The sequence below is a fragment of the Podarcis melisellensis genome (genome assembly GCF_964234715.1).
Source record: "Podarcis melisellensis genome assembly, chromosome: 16".
Taxonomy (NCBI): domain Eukaryota; kingdom Metazoa; phylum Chordata; class Lepidosauria; order Squamata; family Lacertidae; genus Podarcis; species Podarcis melisellensis.
The window spans coordinates 147,648-170,344 of NC_138533.1; the positions used below are offsets into that span (position 1 = coordinate 147,648).

The following is a 22,697-nucleotide window of genomic DNA, read 5'->3' on the forward strand; positions in this document are numbered from 1 at the left end:
CGGCCTCCTCCGCAGGGGATGGGGTTCGGGCCCATCCAGGACTTGTCGACTTCAACCCGCCTCTTTTATTTCAGGGCTTCGGTTTTCATTTTTTGCTGGCCACCCGCTGTGGCAGCCGCTCTCTCTCCTTTAACCTACATTATAAAATGCCACGAAGGCACTCCTGGAGATTCCTACCTTGCAGGGGGTTGGACTCGATGACCCCCGGGATCCCGTCCCAAAAAGAAATATTTACCAAAATAGTATGTATGTATGTATGTATGTATAAATAAATAAATAAATAAAAATAAAATATATGTGTATATCTAGGTTCTGGGTGCCAGAATTGGAGGGTGCAAGTCTCCCTGAATTTTGGGATTCAGTCAAGGTTAGGCTTCCTCCAGGTTCGGCCAGACGACGCTTCTCAGACAGCCCGGCCGTGTAGGCCTCGGCGCCGCCTGAGGCTGAGGCGCATGCGCGGGAGAAAAAGGCGGGAGTTTCGGCGCTCCCCCCCCCCGCGCCCAACCGCCGCCGCCTCCTGACAAGAAACCGGCGACAAGTTCCCGCTCTTCTCGCTCAAACCGAAGGTCGCCCGTTCAGTGGCCGCCGTGCGGGTGACGAGCGTGGGGCGCAGCCAATCGAGAGCCGCAGAGGAGGCCCGGCCGCTCTCGCCGCCGCCCAATCGCGGGGCTCGGAGGCGTGGCCTCTCCGCGCGCGAGGGAAGGAAAACAACGAAACCTCGAAGAGCTTCTCTTCTCCCTTTCCCAGAGGGGAGGGGCGGGGCTTCCTCGGGAGGGCGGAGCCTTGGCTGCGTCCGCCGGCCAATGGGCGCCGAGCGGGGCGGGGCGGCGCTTCCAGAGAGTTCCTAGCGAGGAAGGAAGCGGTCGGCGCGGCGGAGGGTGAGTGAGCGGGGGGGGGGGGCGGCGAGCTCCTCGGACGCCTGGGTCCTTTTCCCTCTTCTCCCACGCCACGCCCCCTCCTTCCCCGGACGCCTGGGTCCTCTGGTGGGGGGGGCCCTCCTCGGACGCCTGGGTTCCCCTCCTGCGCTCACCCAGCAGCCGCTGCTGTGAAAAGCTCCCTTCCAAGGCCCTGGCTGGCTGTATTGACGTCTCTCTCTATTTATTGTGTTTCTTTATTTGGTAAAATGTACACACCGCTAGAGTGTAAAACAACAACCCTCAAATCGGATTACAGAAATATAAATAAATCAGGAAAAATATACGATGGTACTTTAAAACATACGAAAAGTCAAAATATTAAAACAGATTCTGAGGATCTGGTTGGACTTACCTAAACAAGAATGTATTTAGTATTTTTAAGAATGTATTTTTAAAGAGGGTTTTTTTGTTTCTGTTTTCTTTTTCTTTTTTAGCTATGGGTTTTTATTGCTTTTGTTATTGTGTTCAATCGTTGTGAAGTTTATTTTGCTGTGCCCTTTTAATTCTTAATTTCTTACTGTATAAGCCGCTTTTAAATATTTCACTGGGGAAGGTTGAGGATTTAGGGGGCAAAAACGCAAGCAAGGCTCTTCTGGTGGTGGCCCCTTAGAGGCTCCCACTCTGTGATTTTTCCTTCTTCATTAGAGGCGTTGAATTAACTTCCTTTATCACCTGATGAGAAACTAGGGCCCAGGAAATCGCCTGTAAATGCCATAATAAACTTTGTTCGGTCTTTTAAGCTGGAGCTGCAAAAATCTTGCCTTGATTTCCGCTGCAACTTTGGCTACTTTTGAGCGAGTCCTAGTCACACACAGAGAAAGCAAACAAGACGTCCTGTTGTTGTCCCTGGCTGATAAGAGTCTTCCTTCCTCTCCCAGACTCCTCCTCACGTGCCTCTGGAAGGGAGCCCGGCTGACCTCAGGGGGACTTGCTCCCAGCTCAGTGCGCGCAGGATTGCAGCCTGGCTCCTTCCTGGGGGAGTATTCTCAGTAGAGAGCTATGAGCCATGATGTTTCAGCAGCATATTTTTAAAATGACTTGTTGCAGATAAAGCTGAAGCAAAATAGGCTCTGCCCGTGGGCAGCGTACAACTTCCTGTCCTCGCTTTAATTGTGTTGTTCCTTCATGCATCTTTCTTGGGCTTGGACTAGATGACCCTTGGCTTCCCTTCCAGTTCTATGAATCTGTTGCTTAACACTGTTAACGGAGAAATCTGAGGGCTCCCTTGGACAAAAAACAAGGACACCAGCCAGGAATACCAGAGCAGCCAGTAGGCTTGGTCTTTACTGAAGACTGTTGCGACAGGACTCCCACCTGCCACAAGGTGAAGCAAGATGGAAGCCCCAAACAAAAGAGAACCCAAACTTTTATTAGCTGCTAATCCCCGTATTACACCCCCCCCACTACATCACTCATACATCATGGCTACATCATGAAAGGGGAGGTCTGGTGGCAGTAATCTGAGCATCCTGGACCCTGCCCCATGGTTCCCCTTGCCCTCCACCAAACACCCATCAAGTGTGGCAGAAGAGATATTTACATTTCCCTGTTTCCCAGCCACCTTAATCCCACCCTTTTTCTTCATCATTACCTGTCTGGCACTTAGGTATCAGGATGCCAGGGATTATCCCTCAGGCAGAGGGGCTGCTGAGTAGCTGAGCTCACATGTCTAGATGAATTTCTGAAGTTTTCTCAGTGAGCCAGTACATAGATATAGTGGTACCTCGGGTTACATACGCTTCAGGTTACATACACTTCAGGTTACACACTCCGCTAACCCAGAAATAGTGCTTCAGGTTAAGAACTTTGCTTCAGGATAAGAACAGAAATTGGGCTCCGGCGGCGTGGCAGCAGCAGGAGGCCCCATTAGCTAAAGTGGTGCTTCAGGTTAAGAACAGTTTCAGGTTAAGAACGGACCTCCGGAACGAATTAAGTACTTAACCCGAGGTACCACTGTACATTGATCAGTGAATTCTTACATTTGGTATCGTGCAGCAGAGGCCCTTTGAATAGGCAGGAAGAAACTGATGAAGTGTTTTGTGGGACAAATCACAAAAGTCCCAAAAGTGATGGTGCTGATTCTGGTAGTGGGCTGCATGTGCATGAGATCTGCTGAAGGGGCAACCCCCCCCAACCTATACATAAATTCCTGCAACAACACACTGTCACTCTTTTTACACCAGTTTTCCAAGGATGATTCAGGTTCCTTTTCAGCCTTGACCCTCTCCATGGCAGGCCAAAAAAGACTGACCCCCAGATCCAAAGTCAGAGCCACAGGAGGGAAGCGGCTCTGGTGCTCTGATCCTGCTTGCCGGTTTGCCACACAACTGGTGGACATCCCAGGAAGCTGCATGTGGAAGATTCAGGACAGATGAAAGGAAGCCCTTATTCACACAGCATGTATTAAACTATGGAACTGGCTCCTGCAGGTGGCAGTGAGGACTACCAACTTGGAAGGCTTTGAGAGAGAATTGTACAGATTCATGAGAGCGGGTATTTATGGCTACTAGCAGTGATGGCCATGCTCTGCCTCCTGAATAAGAGCTGCTGGGAACTGCAGGAGTGGGGGGCGGTCCTAGTTGTGGGGTTCCCACAATAAGCATCTTGTGGCCACTCTGGTTAGCCCCCTCCCTTTGGCCTGATCCAGCAGCCAGGCTCTCCTTATGTCCTTAGGGAACCTCCAGTTCCAGAGGCAGTCTATCTTGGTCCCTAGATTCTTTGGGCTATTTGGCCACTGTGAGAACAGGAGGCTGGACTAAATGGGTCATTGGCCTGATCCAGCAGGTTCTTTGAGTACTCTTGTCCTCTGTAAACTTGGCCCAGCCTCTGTGCAGATGCAGCATTTGAGGAAGGGACGCAGCTTTGTGGCAGAACATCTGAGAGTCGGGGGTTCAGTTCCTGCTGGCGTCTCCAGGTGGAGCTCTGAAAGCAGCCTTGGAAAGAGCCACTGCTGCCAGCTAGTGTAGACACTCCTGATCTGGGTGAACCAGCGGTCTGACTCAGTATAAGTCAGCTTCCTTATTTGTTGGGGTGCAGCTGAGGTGTCACTTGCCGGCCCTGATCCTGTTGCTTTAGGGTGCTGACTGAGCAAACAGGATGCAGCCTGGCTTAGAGGGGGAGAATCGTCCTGGGCGTCTTGCTCTCCTGTTTGCTCAGTCTGTCTCGACTTGAGCAAGAACTGAAGCTGACTGCACCAGATTGCGGCAGCTGATCGAAGTTCTGAGGAAATCCATTGCACCCTGCTCCTTTTAAAAATAGGGCAACCCGAGACACATTTCCTAGAACTGTAGAAGAGTCAGAAGGGACCTTCAGAGCCATCTAGTCCAACCCAATGCAGGACTCATCTGGCAAGGGGCCACCCAGCAAGCAGTTGTGCAATGAAAAGCAACCACAGACGCCTCTACCTGGGCCTCCATCGCGCAGCCGTGCCGAGAGCTTGTTCCAGGGATGCAGGGAGGTGCTGCTGGCACCTCAGGCGCTCACCCCGCAGCCACAGTCTCCGCGTGCCGTGCTGGTCACGCTTGTGGGAGCCTGTGTGGCGCCTGGGCTCTTTCTGGGTGCAGCTGCAAGCGCCCAGAGAACCTGTTTGGCTGGATGCCGGCCGGGGTAGGCCAAGGAGGGAAGGAGAGGAGTGGAAGTGGCAGCTCCACAAACCTGCCCTAGAAAGCTGTTTCTGCACCCAGCCGCTGAGAGGCTCCTGCTCTGCTGAACGTGAGGCAGTGCCTTCCTCTTTAAACCGGCCATTTATTCAGAACCATGAGGACTGGAATCTTGCTTTATTTTAAAAGGGAGGACTCTAGCTGAGTGCAGTGTTAAAAATTAGCCAGGTGCATTTTGTCACGGGTCCAGTGGTGACCATGTGGAGATCTATTGGATGGCAGGCTGGCGGCTGGGGAAAGCAAAATGTCACTTAGAGAAGGATCTGAAATACTTTCCTTGAAGGTGGAATTTGTCTTTATTCTGGATTGCTTTATTTGATGCTTTAATGTGCTGTAAACCGCTTTGAGATTTGTTCTTCAAAATATAAAGCGGTATAGAAATAACAACAACAATAATAAATTTCCTTGGGGGGAAAAGGCACAAGACATTCCGTTCTGGCCACCGTAACCCAGGTCTGAAACCCTGGAGAGCTGCTGCCAGTCCGGGTAGACGATACCAAGAGCAGCTTTGGATGGATGGGGACATAGGAGGCGGCCTCATATTGAGCCAGGCCATTGGCCCATCTAGCTCAGGATTGCTTGCCCTGACTGGCAGCAGCGGCTCTCCAGGGTTTCAGACCAGGATTCAGCCCTCCATGGAGATGCCGTTTGGAAGCTGAAGCTGCCTGGCTGCCTGCGACCTTTTCTTCCAGCTGGAGGGTGGGTGGAGTTCAGATGTGGAGCGGATCCCCGCTCTCCTGCCCAGTCCTTGTATTCCCCCGGAGTGAGATAGCCTGGCCTCTTTTGGCCGAGAATGCAAAGCTGTTCTGGTCAAGGCCAGGAGAGCTCTTCCCACATTTCCTTTGAGGCCTGCTTTGAACCAGGCGCTGAACATGTAGAGAATTCCTTTGCACTTGGAATGCAAGAGCCTGGGGGGCCCCTCTAGTCCAGCCTCCTGTTCTCATGGTGGCCGACCAGGTGCCCCTAAGGGAAACCTGCAAGCAGGGTCCAAGCGCAAGAGCAACTCTCCCAGCACCTGGGATTCAGGAGCATGGCTGCCTCTCCGCTCTGCAGGCGGAGCATGGCCCTGGGGACTAGCAGCCTTCCATAGCCCTCTCCTCCAACTTTCCAGGTTGGTGGCCCTGGCTGCCCCCTGCAGGAGGGAGTTCCACAGTTGAATTCTGTGCTGCATGAAGAAGTCCTCCTTTTTCTCTGGCCTTTATCCTCCAGCATTCAGCTTCCCTGGGTGCCCACCAGTTCTGGTGTCATGAGAGGGGGAAAACCTTTTCTCCAGGCACAGGGCCGAGTTTGCCTATGCCTGCTTTTCTCTCTCTGCTTTCTTCATGCCGTGCATAATGTTATAAACTTGCAGCTTGTCGTCTGTCCTGTCGGATTTGTTTTAGCTCATTCACGAGAGGAGCGTGGAAGTCGGACAGGGTGTTGCGTTTGGTTGAAAGGCTTTCAGGAACAAGGCTTTAAAGTGCTGAAGTTGAAAAGCTTTAAGGAACAAACAAATCCCTGTCTTGCGTTGGCTTTGTTGTGGGGCAGGATCAGACCCTGAAATCTGCCGTCCCAAAGCTTTTCCTTGCCGACTCCCCTGTGCGCTGCTTCCAGTGTGGGGCAGCGTTTTCTGCCCACGGAGGAGCTTTTCTGCCCCTGAGCAGGAGCCCCAGGCCAGCCAGGTGGGGCAGCCCTGCACACCCAGCTTTGCCTGGGAGATCAAAGGCCCAGCGTGGCCTCTGTGCGCCTCAGAAGTGGCTCTCTGGGTTCTTGGTTTCTTGCTTGCTCAGGGTAATCGGGGAAGTCGCCTGGGAAGAAGCGCTTTTCCCAGGCTCCCTCCCCGAGACTCCCCGTCTGGGATGCGGCTTGGCATTCTTGCTAAGCATTCCATGTGGACTCCTGGCAGCCCTCCCATTCATAGGATCATAGACTTGTAGCGTTGGAAGGGGTCCCATGGGGCACCTAGTCCAGCCCCTGCATTTGCTCACCTGGAATCTCAGGAATCATCTTACACTGGCCGGCGGCAGCAGTGGCTCTCCAGAGTTACGGAAGCAGGAGGCTCCCAGCCCTACTCAGAGATGCCTGCTCTGCCCATTGAGCCGTGGTGCTCCTTCCCCAAACCGCACCCAGGCAGGCCAGGATAAGTGGATGGGCTTGCAGCCCTGTTCACGTATTTATTTAAGAGATTTCTTACCCGCCCTTCACTGTAAGGTCCCAGGACGGGTTGCAGTGACATAATCATTCCGCTAAGAACAAGAGAGGTAGGGCAGTTTGTGGAAAGAAATGCCAGGGCTCTGAGCAAAAACAACAAAGCAGGAGGGCAGTGCTGTCCCAGGCCGGGGGCACAGGCATGTCTGCCACCCATGGCGGGACCTGACTCAGGGTGGTGCCAGACGCATCTCTGTGGGGTGAGAGGGTCACCGCTTAGGGGCAGCGACAGAGAAGGCCCCCAACCATCATTCCCTCCACTTCTGCAGCTGACCGAATGGCCAAGAGGGCCCCCCAACTTACAGCGGGGCCCCAAGTGACTTGCCCAGTTTTCTGCCCTCCGGCAGGATCATACCGAGCAGCCCCTGTTGCTTGGCACAAAACCCGCTTCCGTCTTCTTGAGTACCCTAGGAACCCAAGAAGAGCCTCCTGGATCAGGCCACCTCCCATCTATTCCAGCATCCTGTTCTCACAGTGGCTGAACAGTTCCACAAGCAGGATTCGAGAAGAAGACCCCTCTCCCCGGTTGTGGTTTCCAGCAACTGGTGCTCAGAAGCCTTGCTGCCTCCAACAATGGAGGCAGACCATAGCCATTGTGGCTAGTAGCCCCTGAGCCTGAAGCCCTGGAGAGCTGCTGCCAGCCAGGGCGGACATTACTCAGCTGAATGGACCAGTGCTTTGACTGGGTAACCTCCGTGTTGGATGATATCCAGCCCCTTCTTCTGTCAGCTGAGTTGACGTTTAGCATTCCTTCAACAGTGGAACAGCCTGCTCTCCTCTTTTGGAGGCTTTTTAAATCAAGATTAATCAGGTATCCTTTAGCTGTGGTTCCTGCAGTGCAGCGGGGGTTGGACTAGATGACCCTTGGATGCCTCCCAGCTCTACAGCTCTTTGCTTCCATCAGGGCTGGACAGCATCTGTGGCCCTCCAGGACTTGTGGGGACGCCACTGTCACGGCTGAGCCTGGCTGCTGGGAGTTGGGGGTCCAGCACCCAGGTTTGCCAGAGGGCTTTGCAGAATGAGGCGCTTCTCCTCTTGCAACCTGTGGCCGCTTGGCTCCTCTTGGGCAAGGCCTTCACAAGGGAGTTTTTCTGCTGACTCAGTGCTGCCAAAAGAGCTAAGGGAAGCAGGGCACCCAGAGACCCTCCTCCAGCTGTTTGGAGGAGCTTTGGGCAGAGAAGAGGGGGCAGCCCCTTGGCCCTCCGGCAGCCCATCCTCTGCCTGTGTGTGCTTCCAAGGGCTGGAGCGTGGCCCTTTGGGACAGGCCCATCGTGATTTAAATTGATTTGGTTTAAATCATATCCACCCTGCTGAGCTGGATGGGCCCGTGGTCTGATTCAGTCGAAGGGAGCATCCTCTGTTCCTAGATGGACCAATCGGTCTGACTCTGTCTGAGGAAGATGCCCTTCTTCCCAGATGAGGACTAGAATCTGACTTTATTTCCAGGGGAGGAGAGTGACAGGCGGCCCTGGCCAAAGTGTGCCGCGGGCGGGCGGGGCCAGGCTGCTTCGTTAGCAAGTGGCAATTAAGGCCTTAAAGGAGGGCTTGGTGCGCTGGGTTGCGCAGCGGACGGAGAGGAAAGTAGGGCAGGGGAATCTTGCTTGGTCTGGGCTTTTTTTTTTGGTGCTGCTGCCACTGCAGCTCCCGTCCCACGCCCTCCGGGGCTCAGGAGGCATTCACGCTCGCCCTGTGAGGCGGGCCAGGTAATCAGCACCTTTGGGATCTGACGCACTCAGCCCCGCCACGCCCTCCCGCTCCCTCCAACCGGTCCGTCCGCACAGGGAAGAGCGAGAGGAGGAGGAGGAGGAGGAGGAGGCACTCTTAATTGGGAAGCCGCAGCAGCAGGGCACAGGCAGCCCCACCTGCCTGACAGGTGTCTGTTTGGGGGAAGAAGGGCAGCGAGACTCCCTGGGAGCCAGCACAGCCATTAAAGGGGCCGCTTCTCCTTTTCCTGTCCTCTTCCCCCTTGGATCTTTTGGCAGCCAGCATCCTGGGGCTTTCACAAGAGCTGCTTCTGTTTTCCTGAATGACCCCCTGGTCCTCTCTCTAGGGCAAGGGCTCTCTCTGGGCTTGGACAGGTGAGCCAGGGGGACTTGACGCTGCCGGACGCTGACCGCTGAACTGCCTCAAGGAAGATGGTGAAGGAAACCGGGTACTACGATGTGCTGGGGGTCAAGCCCTGCGCCACGATGGAGGAGATCAAGCGCGCCTACCGGCGCCTGGCGCTGAGGTACCACCCAGACAAGAACCCCAGTGAGGGGGACAGGGTAGGTGCCGGGGGCTGGGCTGGGCTGGGTGGGCTGGACTACATGACCCTTGGGGGTCCCTTCCGGCTCTCCCATCCTCTGACTCGACACCTTCTCCCCCCCCCAGTTCAAGCAGATTTCCCAGGCCTACGAGGTGCTGTCGGACCCCCACAAGAGGTCGATGTACGACCGCGGGGGTGAGCGGGCCATGAAGGAAGGCGGCAGGGGCGGCTTTGGGCCCCCCATGGACATCTTTGACCTGTTTTTTGGAGGCGGGCCCCGCACCCACGGTCCCCGCGTGGAGAGGAGAGGTACTTGGGGGCAAGGGGGGGCTGGCCTGGGGGGGCGGTTGCTTCCTCTGGGAGACAGGCTCTTGCTGAGAAGGCTGTACTTGGAGGAGCAGTCAGGCTCCATTGCCATTTATTTATTGAACCTTCCACTTTCCTGCTCAGGAAGTTCTCACCTAGACACCTTCTTTGAGTTCTAAATTTATTTGCTATTTTTAAGCGTTTTGAATAATCTTTGGTGTCGCCTTGAGACGGTTGTATGGAATGAATCCTGAAAAGGGAAAAACTGAAATGTATCTCGTGGCCACCCGCCCTTTGGGAAGGCGGTTTGTGGTTCACGGGCCACAAGGGAGAAGTGGGGTGTGGGGACGGGGCCCCCACTGAGGGATGGCAGCAGCACCCTGAAACTTGGCTGCTTGGCAGTTCAGAGGGAGGGCAATCCTAAGCCAGGCGTGGGGATCCCCAAAGGCACGCGTCCCACCCCTTCACCACTGACCTGTTCCACATCGATATTTTAGTGTGGCAGCCCCTGCTCTGTGGAACTCCCTGCCTGTTGACGTCAGGCAGGCACCATCACTGCCTTTTTATGGCACCTGCCAAAAAACCACATTTGTTTAGACAAACCTGTATCCAGACATGTAGAACGTTGGTGTATGCTTGTTTTTAGTTTATTCCTGATTTTAATTTTAAATGTTTCAAATGGTTGTTTTTGCTGATAAATTTTATTCCTTTCTTTGTAAACCTTCTGAGGCTTTTCTTTGTGTGCAAATTTTGTGAAATAGATGCAATGTCTCCCCGTGGGCCCCGCTAGCTGCTTGGGCTGGTGCAGTTGGACTCCAACAACCTCTTGGAGTTCCGCAGATCCCCCATCCCTGAGAGCTGATGATCTGCTCTGGCCTTCCTGAGGTCCATTGACACGGATAGGCTCACTGAGGCCCATTGATTCCAAGGGTGCAACTGAGTTGGGCCCCGCCATCACAGAGCAAGGAGGGGTGTGTTGCTGTGCTTGTTTCAGATTGAATTGTTGCTGTAATGGATGTGTGTTTTCGCATGGTGCGTAGAATCAGGCCACCCAGCCCAACCCCTTGCAGTGCAGGAATCACAACCATAGCCGTCAACGTTTCTCTTTTTTTAAGGGAGATTCCCTTATTCCAAATAGGATTCCTCGCAAGAAAAGGGGAAAGTTGGCAGCTATGATCACAACTAAATACCCACATGGTGTATGCTGCTGGAGAGAGGCTCTGAAAGATCTGAAAAGACGTTTAGGAACGCCTTTATATTATTACTAAATGTATTCCTATTCTGCCTGGGATTCAAGGCGGCTTCTGACATTTAACAACATCATTCTAGAATACAGAGTAATAAAAGCAAGCAATAGTTGTTAGAACACAGATAGAACCCGTCATTAAGGTGCAGCGATTTGCCCAGCGGATCTGCATCGCCTGCCCCAAAGGCCTGTCTGGACAGGAAGGTCTCAGCCTCTGGCGGCAGGATAACAAAGAGGGAGCCAGTTTCGCTTCTCTCCAGAGGGAACTCCACAGCAGTCATAATGAGGATGAACACCAGTCCCTTGATTTCAGTGGGTCTCCTCTGAGTAGGCCTTGGTGGCTGGATGTAACCCGGAGGGTGGGGGGCTGTGCTGGTGCCCCCTTTAGACTGGCCGAGGCTGTCCTTCTGGTCCTCCTCTTCCTTCCAGGGTGAAGGGTGTGACTCTCCTCCTCTCCCCCCCCCCCATCCAAGCTCCCAGTAATTGCATCCTGTTCCCTTTAGATCTCTGAGAAGGCTTTGCCGGCTGCCTAATTGCCCTGAGTAACCCTCTCAGAAATGCTGCCTTCCTGCCGACAGGGAGCTTTGCAGCTTCAGGACGGCTGCCCTGTGGCCCTGGGGACTTCTCAGCAGCCTAGAGGTGGGGGCGTTGGATGGGCAAAGAGGGGGTGATATCGCAGAGGCCCCTCTGCTGATCCGCACAGGCCCCTCTGTGAGAGCCAGACTTCCTGAGAGGGTCAGCCTTGGGCCTGGGGGGACCTGGGTTCAAATCCTCCCCATGAAGCGCTCACTGGGTGTGGCCTTGGGATAGTCTCAGCCCTGGCCTCCCTCACAGGGTTGTTGCTGTGGGGATTAAATGAGATGGGGCAGAGCCATACTGTTGTAATATTTATTTATATCCCACTGAGGCTGACTCAAGGCTGCCTACAGCTAAAATAGGAACAGCTAAAAGCATTGAGGGGTGGGAAGCAATAATTAAAAAAAACAACCAATTAAACATTTAGACATATAAATAAAATACCTGATCTGTTAAACCATACAGATCATTACAATAAAAGTATACAAGCCACCTGGAGCTCCTGGGAGCAAAAAGTGGGACAAACATGCCAATAAATGAATCAATCAGTCCTGGTGGAGATTCCGTAGAGGGTAAGGACCCAAAGCAAAGAGATTCCGACTAATCACCAGGAAGAACTTTGTGAGAGTGCAAGCTGTTCCACAGTAGAAAGGACTTTCTCAGAAGGTGGTGGACTCTTCTACCTTGCAGGTTAGGTGGCCACCTGTCAATGATTCCTAAGTTTATTTACTTTATTTCATAAAATTTACACACCATTTGATTGTTAAAAGCCTTTGATTGTTAAGTGACTTAAAAGAGTAAAATCAAGAAAAAAACTACCGCCCTACTTTAAAACAGACAAAAGTTAAAATACTGAAACAGAATAAAATTAACTCAACTTTCATTCTAGGAACAACTGTTTAGAAATTGGTGCCTGAGTTTTGAGTTTTCTTCCTCCCTCTCTGTCCCTTTTCCCTTGCGTGTCGTGGTGGGTTTTCTTTCCAAACAAGACTGTAAGCCTGCAAGGAGGAATGGTCTTGCTTTGATCGTATGTCAGCCACTCTGGGAGCCTTTGGGGATGAAGAGCAGGACGCAAAAGGCCCCAAATAAAGAAACGGTAGCTCCTTGGTGAACAGCAAGAGGTTTCTGATGCTTTGGCCTCCTTGTTTCAGGGAAGACGGCCGTCCACCAGCTGTCGGTGACCTTGGAGGACCTGTACAATGGCGCCACGCGGAAACTCTCCCTGCAGAAGTCGGTCATCTGCAAGAGTTGCAACGGTGAGCGAGGAGGGGGCAGGGGTGTGTGGCGGGGGCTCCTTTGGGTGATGGAGCTCCCTCCCGCAGGGGGCGGTGAGGATCGTCAATGTGGACGGCTTTAAAAGAGGATTAGAAGACAAATTCATAGAAGAGGAGAGGGCTTCAAGGGCTAGTAGTCAGAGGCAGCAATGATTCTGAATCCCAGGGGCTGGGAACTGCAGGAAGGGAGAGTTGCTTAGGAGATTCCCATTAGGGCACCTGGTGGGGACGGGATGTTGGGTTAATTGGGTCCCCCTTGACTTCATCTGGCAGCCAGGCTCTTCTTAGAGTTTTGTAGAGCCTCCAGGTCCAGAGGCAGTCTATCTGGATTCCTAGCTTCTTAGGGCCATTTGGCTGCTGAGAAGAGGAGGCTGGACTAGAAGGGCCCCCTTGGGCCTGACCCAGCTGCGGGGCTCTCCTTCTTGAGACTGTCAGATCAGGGACGGTTTCCTCCCACGCCAAGCCGCTTCTGTTTCCTTCCCAGGCCGTGGGAGCAGGGACGGGCTGGACACACGGTGCCCCAAGTGCCACGGCTCTGGCGTGGAGGTCATCGTCCACCAGCTGGGGCCCAACATGGTCCACCACATCCAGACGATGTGCTCGCAGTGCAAGGGCCAGGGGGAGTGGCTGAGGGCGCTGGACCGCTGCCTGGCCTGCAACGGCAGGAAGGTCATCCGAGAAAAGAAGATCCTCAACGTCCACCTGGACAAAGGTGAGTGAGCCCCGCAGGGTCCTCTTCGCAGGGCTGGCAGGAGCAAGGCAGGGGTAGAGCCTGTCCGCCCAGCAGTGGCTCCGAGGGGCAAACTGGGGGGCAGCTTGTTCCTTGGGGTTTGTTGTATCTCTCTTGATGCCAGGAAGTGAGAAGCTGGCCTGCACCTTCTGGGACTGTGCTTTGTCTGCCAGGATGGAAAGGGAGCAGAATTAATAGAGTCTAAAGAGATTTGGTTACAAGAAAAACCCGCTTTCCTTTTCTTAAGCAGAAAACGGAGCCACATTTGGCCCATCAGAAAAGCGAGGCCTCCCAAACTTCGTTTGTTTGTTGGGTTTCTATCACACCTTTCCTCCAAGGAGCTCCAGGTGGCAGACACAGGTCTCCCTCTCCTCAGTTAACCCCCACAACAGCCCTGCAAGGCGGGCTAGGCTGAGAGCGGGTGACTGGCCCAAAGGCAGCCAGTGGAAGCTTTGTGGCCGGGTCGGGATTCGAACCCTGATCTCTTCCAGGTCCTGGTCCTACCTCTAGTCACTGGGCCACCACTTTTTCTCTCAAAATGGCTTCACCAACCAAAACGTCACAAAACTGCAGCAAGCTGCTGAAGTCTTTTTTAAAAATGGATGTTTTAATTGAATTTTGTTCTCCAGAACTCTTTGTCAGGCAGAATTAGGGGGTGGGGAAGGAAGGACATAAGAGCTCATAGAAGGACAGAGAGCAGGCTGGATTTTTGTGTAGGCTTGGCTCCCCGGTGGGGGCGGGTGGCCGGCTGAATCAGTCCCTCCCGAGTCCTGCAGAAGCCTGGTTGCCTCTGCCTGGGATGAAGAGTCTCCATCTGGTCACACCCACGCCTGGCATAAAACCATCTCTGAGAAATGGAAGACTGACTTGTCACCCAGCCCTGCAATGCTGTTGAGAGAGGGGCCTCAAAAGCACACTTGAGCGGGGAAGCTTCCCTTGTCGTTTTCATTTATGGGAAGGGGCCTGTTTTATGAGATGCCCTGTGCCACAGGTCGGCTCCCGGCCTTTATAAAACGTGAGCCCAAGCCCCAATTATTTATTGATTTTTTTTATGAGCCTGGCATACCTTCACCCAGAGATCATAGGGTGGTTTACATCATAGAAACACAAAATGCATAACATAAAATTAAAGTATATTTTCCTACCAACACTTTCAAAAGGCCATATACAGTTTAATCAGCTGAAGACCTGGTTGAAGAGGAACTTTTTCACTTGGGGCCTAAAGGTTTATAAGGAAGTCGCCAGGGGAGCCTCCCTAGGGAGAGCATCCCACAAACAGGGAGCCACTGCAGAAAAGGCCCTCTGGGCTTCTCATGGAGAAGGTGTACAGAGAAGGGCCTCGGATAAGAATTGCAGGGTCCAGGCTGCTTCATATGGGAAGAGGCGATCCCTGAGGTATTGCAGTTCTGAGCCATTTAAGGCTTTATAGGTCAAAACCAGCACTTTGAATTGGGCCTGGAAACTAATTGGCAGCTAGTGCAGCCGGGCCAGGATTGGCGTTATATGCTCAAACCACCTTGTCTCTGTGAGCAGCCTGGCCGCTGAATGCTGCACCAAGTTCGCAGTACAGTGTAAAAGGACATAAAATGTCCTAATCGTTTAAGTGTCTGCTTTGTAACAATGCCAAGAGCCCAACAAGCCAGCGCAGAAGGAGACTGAGAGATAGGAGGCAGCCGGGTCAGCGGTGGTGGTGGTGGTTTTCTGGCATCCCTGCAGCTCTCTCCTCCCTCCTGCAGGGATGGCTGACCGGCAGAAGATCACGTTCCACCAGGAAGGCGACCAGATGCCCGGCTTTGAGCCTGGCGACGTGGTCATCGTCCTGGACCAGAAGATGCACCCCGTCTTCCAGCGCCAGGGCAGCGACCTCATCATCAAGAGGGAGGTGAGCCTGGTGGACGCCCTGTGCGGCTGCCGGCAGATCATCCACACCCTGGACAACAGGAAGCTGCTGGTCTCCTCGCGGCCAGGTGAGCACAGGCGGGGAGAGGGGATCCGGGCCTGTGGGGGGAGAAGGAGCCACGTTTGCCCATCACAGTGAAATGGAGAAATGGCCCTTCGCCTTAAGCAGGGCCTGAAATGCTGGGAGGGGGCTTCTGAGTCACAAAGGGGCTGCCAGGCTTTAGGAGGGAGGTGTTTGGCATCCGCCTGCCAAGCCTGTGGACTTTCCTGCCCTGGCCTTGGCCCTCTGAGTGCGCCCAAGTGAGGCTCTGAGAGGTGGAGAAGTTGGCGTCTGGCTCCTCCTCCAGGCCTGGGAACATCAGAAAGGAGGAGGAGGAGCCTGCTGGATCAGCCCCACCTGGTCCAGCATCCTGTTTGCACAGTAGCTGACCAGATGCCCATTATGGAGCAGGACCTGAGCAGAAGAGCTCTCTCTCCCCTCCTGCCATTTCCAGCAACTGCTTTCCAGAAGCCAGGCTGCCTCTGACTCCATCAAGGGCCCTCTCCTCCTCTGTGAAGTTGTCCCATCCTCTTTTAAAGCCGTCCAGGTTGGTGGCTGTGCTGCCTCCTGTGGCAGGGAGTTCCAGATTCACGTGAAGTGTAGTAATTATACTTGTCAGAGTAGTGCAGAAGTTGACCCTTTTTAATAGTTCTCTTTTTCTCTCCTAGAAAAGACTGCGCAAGATAGAGTTTAAAAATAATGACTTTTACTTGGTATGCTGAAACATATTTACATGAATTGTGTGTTTGTGTGTGTGTGAATGTGACTGACTAACATTTACAGGCTGATTCTGAGGCACAGAGCAGCATAACACAACACCTTCTACTCCCTCTCTCGACAGACAATTGATGGCGGACCTCACTGAAAACACTTCCGCCTGTGGTTGTGGCATCGAGGGATTCTGTGCTAATCCCCCAGCATCCACTCTCAATGGATGCCCACCACTTCCAGTGTCACGAGAGAGGGAGGAAACCTTTTTTCTGTCCACAAATGTGTACTTTCAGAAGCTTCCCTCCTGTCCCTTCTTCTTGGCCTTTCCTGTGAATGAAGAAGCTCCAGGGGCAGCAGCAGACTTTCTGCTTGGGGGAGCCTCTCCACCCCCTTGATGATTTTGGCGGCCCTTTCCCCAACTCTGCCCTCTCTCTGCTCCTCAGGGACCATCATCAAGCCTGGGGAGGCCAAGTGCATCCCCAACGAAGGGATGCCCATCTACCGAAATCCAACGCAGAGGGGGAAGCTGATCATTCAGTTCCAGGTACTGGGGATGCCAGGGGCGGGGGGGCATTCAGGCTTAATCCAGAGCGAGGGGACAGGGAGCTGGGAGGGGGGGGGCTTGCTACAAACCAGTCATCCTCCATTCTTAATAGGATTGTAGTTGGGGCGGATCTGTTCCAGCCCCTTTGCAATTCAGGGATCTTGTGCCCAACCTGGGGCTCAAGCCCACTGCCCTCAGATTAAGAGTCTCATGCTCTTCCCAGCTTATCATTCCATATCCTCTAAGGAAGAGCTTTCTGGGGGAAAGACGGGGGGGCGGATTCCCTGGAAAGGAGGTGAGCTCTCTTTCGTTGGAGGTTTTTAAGCAGAGGTTGGTTGGATGGCTGTCTGTCAGGGATTCCTGCACCCCTAGGGGTCCCTCCCAGCTCTGCCGTTCCCTGATCCCCCCTCTCTTGCCCAGGTGAAGTTCCCGGACCCCGGCTGGCTGCCCCCTCACCAGCTGCGCCAGCTGCAGTCCTTCTTCCCTCCCCGCGAAGAGGTCATGGCCACAGAAGACACCGAGGAGGTGGAGCTGCGGGAGCTCTTCACGCAGCCCCACTTCCAGGAGAGGGGCTTCCACCATGAGGACGACTTTGAGGACCCCATGCGCCACAACGTCCAGTGCCACACGTCGTAGCGTCGCAGACTGAGTCCCGCGGGGCCTTGGGGGGGCTGGCGAGAGGCCTGGAGGAGCCTCCGCCACAGCGCCTGCCGGGCAGGGACAGGCCAGCCCCGCTCCTGCCCCTCCCTTTCCCTGCTGGATGTGCCTTCAGCCTGAGTTGGGGGGGGGCTGGGGACCCCTCCTGGCCAAGGGCCCCTCCCTGGCCTCCGGCGCCGTGGACTTCGCCATCATTCCTGACTCCGTTGCCTTGTTTCCCCTGTTCCGGAAGGGGCAAAGTCTGGACAGTTTTTCAAAGCAGTTGGTGGGGTGAGCCCCAGAGCCCTCCAGGAGCCCTAGGGGGTGTGGGGTGGTAGAGTAGCCTGGGGGTGGGGGTCTTTCCTGGGATGCTGGGATAGGAGGCCAGAAATATCTCCTCTTTCCCCCCGGTTGGTGCAGCCCCATAACTCCCTCCCTTCCAGGGCACCTGGACTTCAGAATCCCAGAGGGAAGGAGGGGCTGCCCTCACACCTGACTCTGCATCCCTTTGCCTCCTTGGCAGGTCTCTTTTGGTGCTGGGCCTTGGTGCGTAGAATGAGGGGCCTCTGCGGGGGGGGGGGGGCAGCAGGCCTTGTGGGTGACTCTGGGAAGAGGTTGGGGGCAAACCACGCCCAGTCTCCTTTGCTTTCTGAACCTGTTTGGAGACACCATTTGCACCCTTCTCTGGGGGTTTGGCGCTCCGTTTTCATCGCAGGGCTGGGCTTCTCTGAAGGTGACGGGGTCCCACTCTGGCCACTTCTGGGCCCTCCAAACAGTCATGCCCTCCTCCCACCTGCTGCCGTCCTGCAGAGGGTTGGCACCTCCCTGCCAGTCAGGTGAGGGTCAGTTTGGCAGTGGCCAAGCCCCACATCCCCCCTGGGCTGGGACTCTTTACTGAGGCTGCTCCAGCCCCCAAACCTTGCCCCCCACTCCAGCTCCTAGACTGGCTGGAGCGGACCCCCCTTTTGGGGAGAAGCGACTATTCCCCGTGGGATAATTTTGTGGGTTTCCTTACTCCGAATAACGTGTGTGTAATTTCAAGCACCCGAAAGGTCTCAGGACAGCAGCTCATCCTTGCCACCGTCCTGAGACGCAAGAGACTCCATTTTACAGGCGGGAAACTGAGGCTGGGGAGAAAAGGCTCATGGGAAGTCTCTGCAGAAGGATTAGGCTGTATGTATGTGAGGGGAAAGGCGGATTTGGGGGTCTGTGGCCCCATGATTGGAAGAGGCTGGGGGCAAAGGGGTGGGGGTCATGCGGGGCTTCTGGAATATCTCGCTGAATGGTGAACGATAGAGCGTAGGTTGGGAACTGAACCGTAGGCAAGCAGCTCATCAGGAAATCGGAACTACCTGAAAACAAGTTAGGTCTGTATCTCAGTCTTTCTTTCTGTGTCCTGTCGTAGAATAAAGAGGCAAGATGGATATTCACAGTGTGGTGAGTGAGGAGAGTTTCAGAAAGCCTGGTTTGGCCCAGCTGGACAGGGGGATCCCGCTCCCCAAAAACTGGGACAGAGCAGCTCTGAAGGGACAGTTTTTGTCAGGGGGGGATGAAAAGCTCTATGTTCTCCCTCCTCCTGCATTGAAGAGGGTTGGACTGGATGACCCTTGGGGTTCCCTCCAGCTAAACAATTCTGTGATTCTTCTCCCCCACCTTGGTTCTCCTAACTCTCGGAGCTCCCACCACTCATTCGGTGTTATTTTTAAGCACATTAATTGAAAAAGGGCTCCTGGCTGTGCTCTGCCGTCAGAGCTGGAGGCAGCGATGCTTCTCAGTTGCTGGAATCCACTGGAGGGCAGAGGGATCTCGTGCTCTGGTCCTGCTTGCAGATTTTGAGGATGCTGGACTAGATCCAGCAGGGATCTCGCGCTCTTATGCTCCCTTTCCCTGGGAAGCGCTTCTGTGTGGCAGCAGATGCCAGGAGAAGCAATATGGCCGGAGGCATGGCTTGCCTGGCCCCCTATTCCTTGGGGTGGGGGCTTGCCCCCTGCAATAGCAGTGAGGTCTCAAGTGCCGTAGGACTTCTCGGGAGCAGAGAGAGCCTCAAAGGGCAAGGAACCCCACATCTCGGGGGATACAGGCCAGCCTCAGAAAATGGAGCCACACTCCTGCCTTGAGTCCTGCTCAGAAAAAGTGGGAAGCCCAAAGGCAGCCGGGTATTCCCAGGGGGAGAGGGGACCCCAGAGAAGCCCAGCCGCCACGCCTGCCTGCCTGCCTGTGATGGCCCTGCAGTGCCAGCCGTGGCCTCCAGAGGACAGTGTTGGCTCAGCAAAGATCCTGGCTCCCTTGCAGGTGCTTTGGGAAGGCAGAGGATGCTGGGCCAGGAATAGTCCGGCTTTGCTTCTGCTCCAGGGAAGATGGAGGTGGCTTTTCTGCTACCCCAGAGGAGACGGTGGCAACCAGTGGGTTCCATTGACCAGAAAGGCTGTTCTGACTGAACCCTAGGGAAGGTTTTCTGAGAGCAGGAGCTGTGCTTCCCCTGAAGGTGGGGGTCTCCTTCCTCGGAGGGCCTTTCCTGCATTGCAGGGGGTTGAGCTGCATGACCCAACTCCTATGGTTCCCCAACCTGGTGCCCTCTGGGAGTTGCTGGGCTGCGGCTGCTCAGGGGTAGTGGCAGCTGCAGTGCGGCAGCATCCGGAGGGCACCGGGATGGAGAAGGCCGCTTTGCCTGCATTTGCATTCTAGAACATGGGTTGGGGGGCAGAGAGCGGCAAAGCGGGGGGGGGGGGGCTTTTCTTGGGAACTGTCTGAGCTGCTAATTCTCTGGCTGGCCAGCGGGAAGGAGCCCATTTGCACTGGGGGGGGGGGGAGGGCGAGGTGGAAGGCAGTTGTTTCTGGTCTGGGCCCCGAGGCAGGGCAGGGCCAGGCTCTGGGAGCAAGCGGGGTTTATCCCTTCCTCCAGCAGCTTACAGCTATTCCGGGTCTAAATACCCAGCAGCAGACGGGGGGGGGGCGCATGTTCGGAAACCTCTTGGCTGGCCTACGGTTGCTTCTCAACCAGCACTGGACTCTGCATCCCTCCCCCCAGTAAGTTGTCGCTGCTACTAAGGCAACGCCACTTTTTTGTTGTTTCCCCCGTTTCCTTTCCTTCTCGCCTGTTCTCCCCCTGCTCCGCCGGTGACGAAGAAGGGTGCATTGCAGGGGGCTGAGCTAGATGACCCCCGGATCCCAATGTCTTCCGTGAACTCCCAGGAAAGACTCTTAGAGGCCGCGGCAGCTCCTTTCCCAATAAACGGCGTCGCCTTCAAGGTGCCACGGGACTCTTGGCTGCTGCTGCTGCTACGCGCAGGTGGGGGGGGGGGAGGTCGGTTCTGTGATCCTCGCCAAGTGATGCCAACCGGCGGCCGGGGAGGGGAGAGGGGTTAAGAAGCGGAGACGCCCCGCAGGTAACCCGGGACGAGCCTGGGCCAGCAGCCCTGTTCCGAGAAGCGCGGAGCGGGGACCCCCGGCCTGGGGCTGCCGGGGGCATCGGGGCGGGGAGAGGAGGGAGAAGCCGCAGCTGCCCCAGGGGAACTTCGGGCTGCTCAGCCGCTGGCCAGCTTCCCCGGCCCGTCGTGGCTTCCGCGGGCGGCTGGCATTTCGCATCGGGGCCGCTTGGGAAGAGGGCGCTGCGGTCTCCTCATTCGGGCATCATCGGAAGGTCGGGCAGCCTCGCGAGGGCCCGACTACGTGCCTTCAGGGAGCCCACGATCCCGCGGGCACCACGTTGGAGACCCCGGACAGGCGGAAGATCGGTGTGCCTGCGCAAAGGAAAGCAGCAACCTGCCTCTTTCATGCCCTTCCGGCACTCCCCCCCCCGACAATGTATTTGGGGGGCATGGAAAGGTTTCAAGCAGGGACCTCGGAAGAACAAAGGCAGCCCCCTTAATTTGGGGGGCACACCTGAATGCCTCTTGCTGCCTCCCTCCCTGACAGGCCATCCATCTCTTTCAGAAGTGGGGGGCGGCCGGGGGTGGCAGCTGCTCTGCCTCGCAGCCCCCGAGTCAGGGGCGAGGAGGGGGCGAGCTGGGTATTCAGAGCCCGGGCGACCCTCTTCGGTGGCCTCTGACCTGCCCGGGCGCCTGAATGGGGCGGGGGGTGGCATTCCCACTGCACGGAGACAAAAGAGGGGCTGAGGGAGGTCGCTCTTTGTCTTGGGGGATGAAAGGGCGCCCGGGGAGGGGAGGGGGCTTGCCGAGACCCTCGCTTTCCCTGCCGGCCTGGACTTGCTCAAAGGAGACAGGAAAAGAGAATGATTATTTGGAGGGGCGGGTTGGGAAACGTTTTCTCCTGCGCCCCGTCTGCGCCATCCCTTTAAAGCGCTCTGGTCCCACTTTCAGCAGGCATGGCTCTGCTGTCCCGTCCCCCCGATTTTTGGGAACTGTAGTTCGGGGCGCTTAGAGTTGAGATTCCCCCATTGCGCAAGACTGAGCTACAATGCCTAGCGTTCCCTAGGAAGACGGTCTGGTTTATAAACCGCTCTGGGAACTGTAGTGGCAGGAGAAACAGGCTTCTCAACAGCACTCTGAACGAACTACAACTCCCAGGACACTTCAGGTGTTGCCCTGACTGCTTTTAAGCAGTATGAAGCCGGCTTTTTGGCAGTGAGACCCACTCCGGGTCTCGTCCGCTGGAGCCTTTCTCCACGTGCTGCTGGGGAGGTCTCCCCATCAAGAGAGGATCTAACCCATTCCTTGCTGGGGGCGGCGGCTCTGGCTGTGTGTGTGTCAGGCGCCCCCCTCCCTGCCCTGACCTCGCATTAAGCAAAGCTACCGGCCCATCCATCTCCCTATTCTCGGCTGCCACAGTGGCCTCTGGGTGCCCCCGGAGCCCAAACCACTTTTTCAGGTGGAAATGTACCCAGAGAAAGAGCAGGCAGGCAAGCAGGGCCCCCCCCTTGTACCTCTGCAAACGGCCATGAGGGGGTGGGGTGGGGGAGAAAGCAGGACATGGGAGAAAGCGGAATATTCTCTTGCACACACACACAGAAAGGGAATCTGCTGCCTGAAATTAACATGTCCGACATATTTTACGTCTCAGAGTTTCAATGCACAGGTAAATCCCGGAAAATTCCTAGGTAGAAGCAAAGAATCCAAGCCGGTTAAGCAGGAAATTGTTCTTAAGTAGATTGACAAAAGGCTTGATTATTTCGGGGTGAGGTTGTTTGTTTTGGGTCACTTAAGCTTGAGAATGGGGGGGTGTCTATGGCAGATCAGAGATAAAAAAATAAATCACATAAGAAGAGCCCCTCTGCTGGATTAGGCCAAAGGGGCTCCTCTTCTCTCAGTGTTCACATATACCTAGGATAGGCTGCCTCTGGACCTGGAGGCTCCACAAGAGCACCAGAAGAGCCTGGCTGCTGCTAGACCAGGCCAAAGGGGACCAGCAGGTCCAGCCGCCTCTTTTCACAGCGAGCAACCAGACACCACAAGCGGACTCTGATCCCAGCAGAAGCAGCAACACTCTCCCATCACTGCCTTCCATAGTTTGGGCCGAACACAGACAGCCTGGCTAGTAGCCCCTGGAGGACATGCAGGGCTCAGAAACGCCACTAGCAGAGTCGTTTCAAAAACGAGGGTCTCTCTTCCCAGCACTTTCTGAGGGAAACATGCCAGGGGTCCGACTCTTTCCTGGATTTTGAGGGTGCAACTGAGCCGTTTATGAGCATGGCCTTTTTGGGGGCGGGGCAGGTATCTTTGGAAGCAAAAGATGAAGAGGAAGAAAAAAGGGCAAGGCAGACAAAAA

The 22,697-nt window shown here is 55.1% G+C and overlaps 1 protein-coding gene across 2 annotated transcripts; it reads left to right on the top strand.

Annotated features, from left to right (window-relative positions):
* Positions 1-773: 773 nt before the first annotated feature.
* Positions 774-18,403, top strand: LOC309358528 (dnaJ homolog subfamily A member 1-like). 2 transcript variants are annotated; one of them, XM_081891761.1, is made up of 8 exons: positions 774-878; positions 8,814-9,030; positions 9,137-9,320; positions 12,291-12,395; positions 12,898-13,125; positions 14,880-15,110; positions 16,237-16,337; positions 16,758-18,403. In XM_081891761.1, the coding sequence occupies exons 2-8, from the start codon at positions 8,899-8,901 to the stop codon at positions 16,971-16,973; spliced, it is 1,197 nt and encodes a 398-aa protein (XP_081747887.1). In that variant the 5' UTR covers positions 774-878; positions 8,814-8,898; the 3' UTR covers positions 16,974-18,403. The 2 variants fall into 2 exon arrangements, with proteins under 2 accessions (XP_081747887.1, XP_081747886.1); XM_081891760.1 differs by lacking the exon at positions 774-878 and having other exon boundaries at positions 6,900-9,030.
* Positions 18,404-22,697: the final 4,294 nt, after the last annotated feature.

Coding starts and splice junctions, on each gene's coding strand:
- LOC309358528 (XM_081891761.1), top strand. CDS start 8,899: ATGGTGAAGGAAACCGGGTACTACGATGTGCTGGGGGTCAAGCCCTGC. Junction 9,321..12,290: donor TCCCCGCGTGGAGAGGAGAG/GTACTTGGGGGC, acceptor TCCTTGTTTCAG/GGAAGACGGCCGTCCACCAG. Junction 12,396..12,897: donor CATCTGCAAGAGTTGCAACG/GTGAGCGAGGAG, acceptor TTTCCTTCCCAG/GCCGTGGGAGCAGGGACGGG.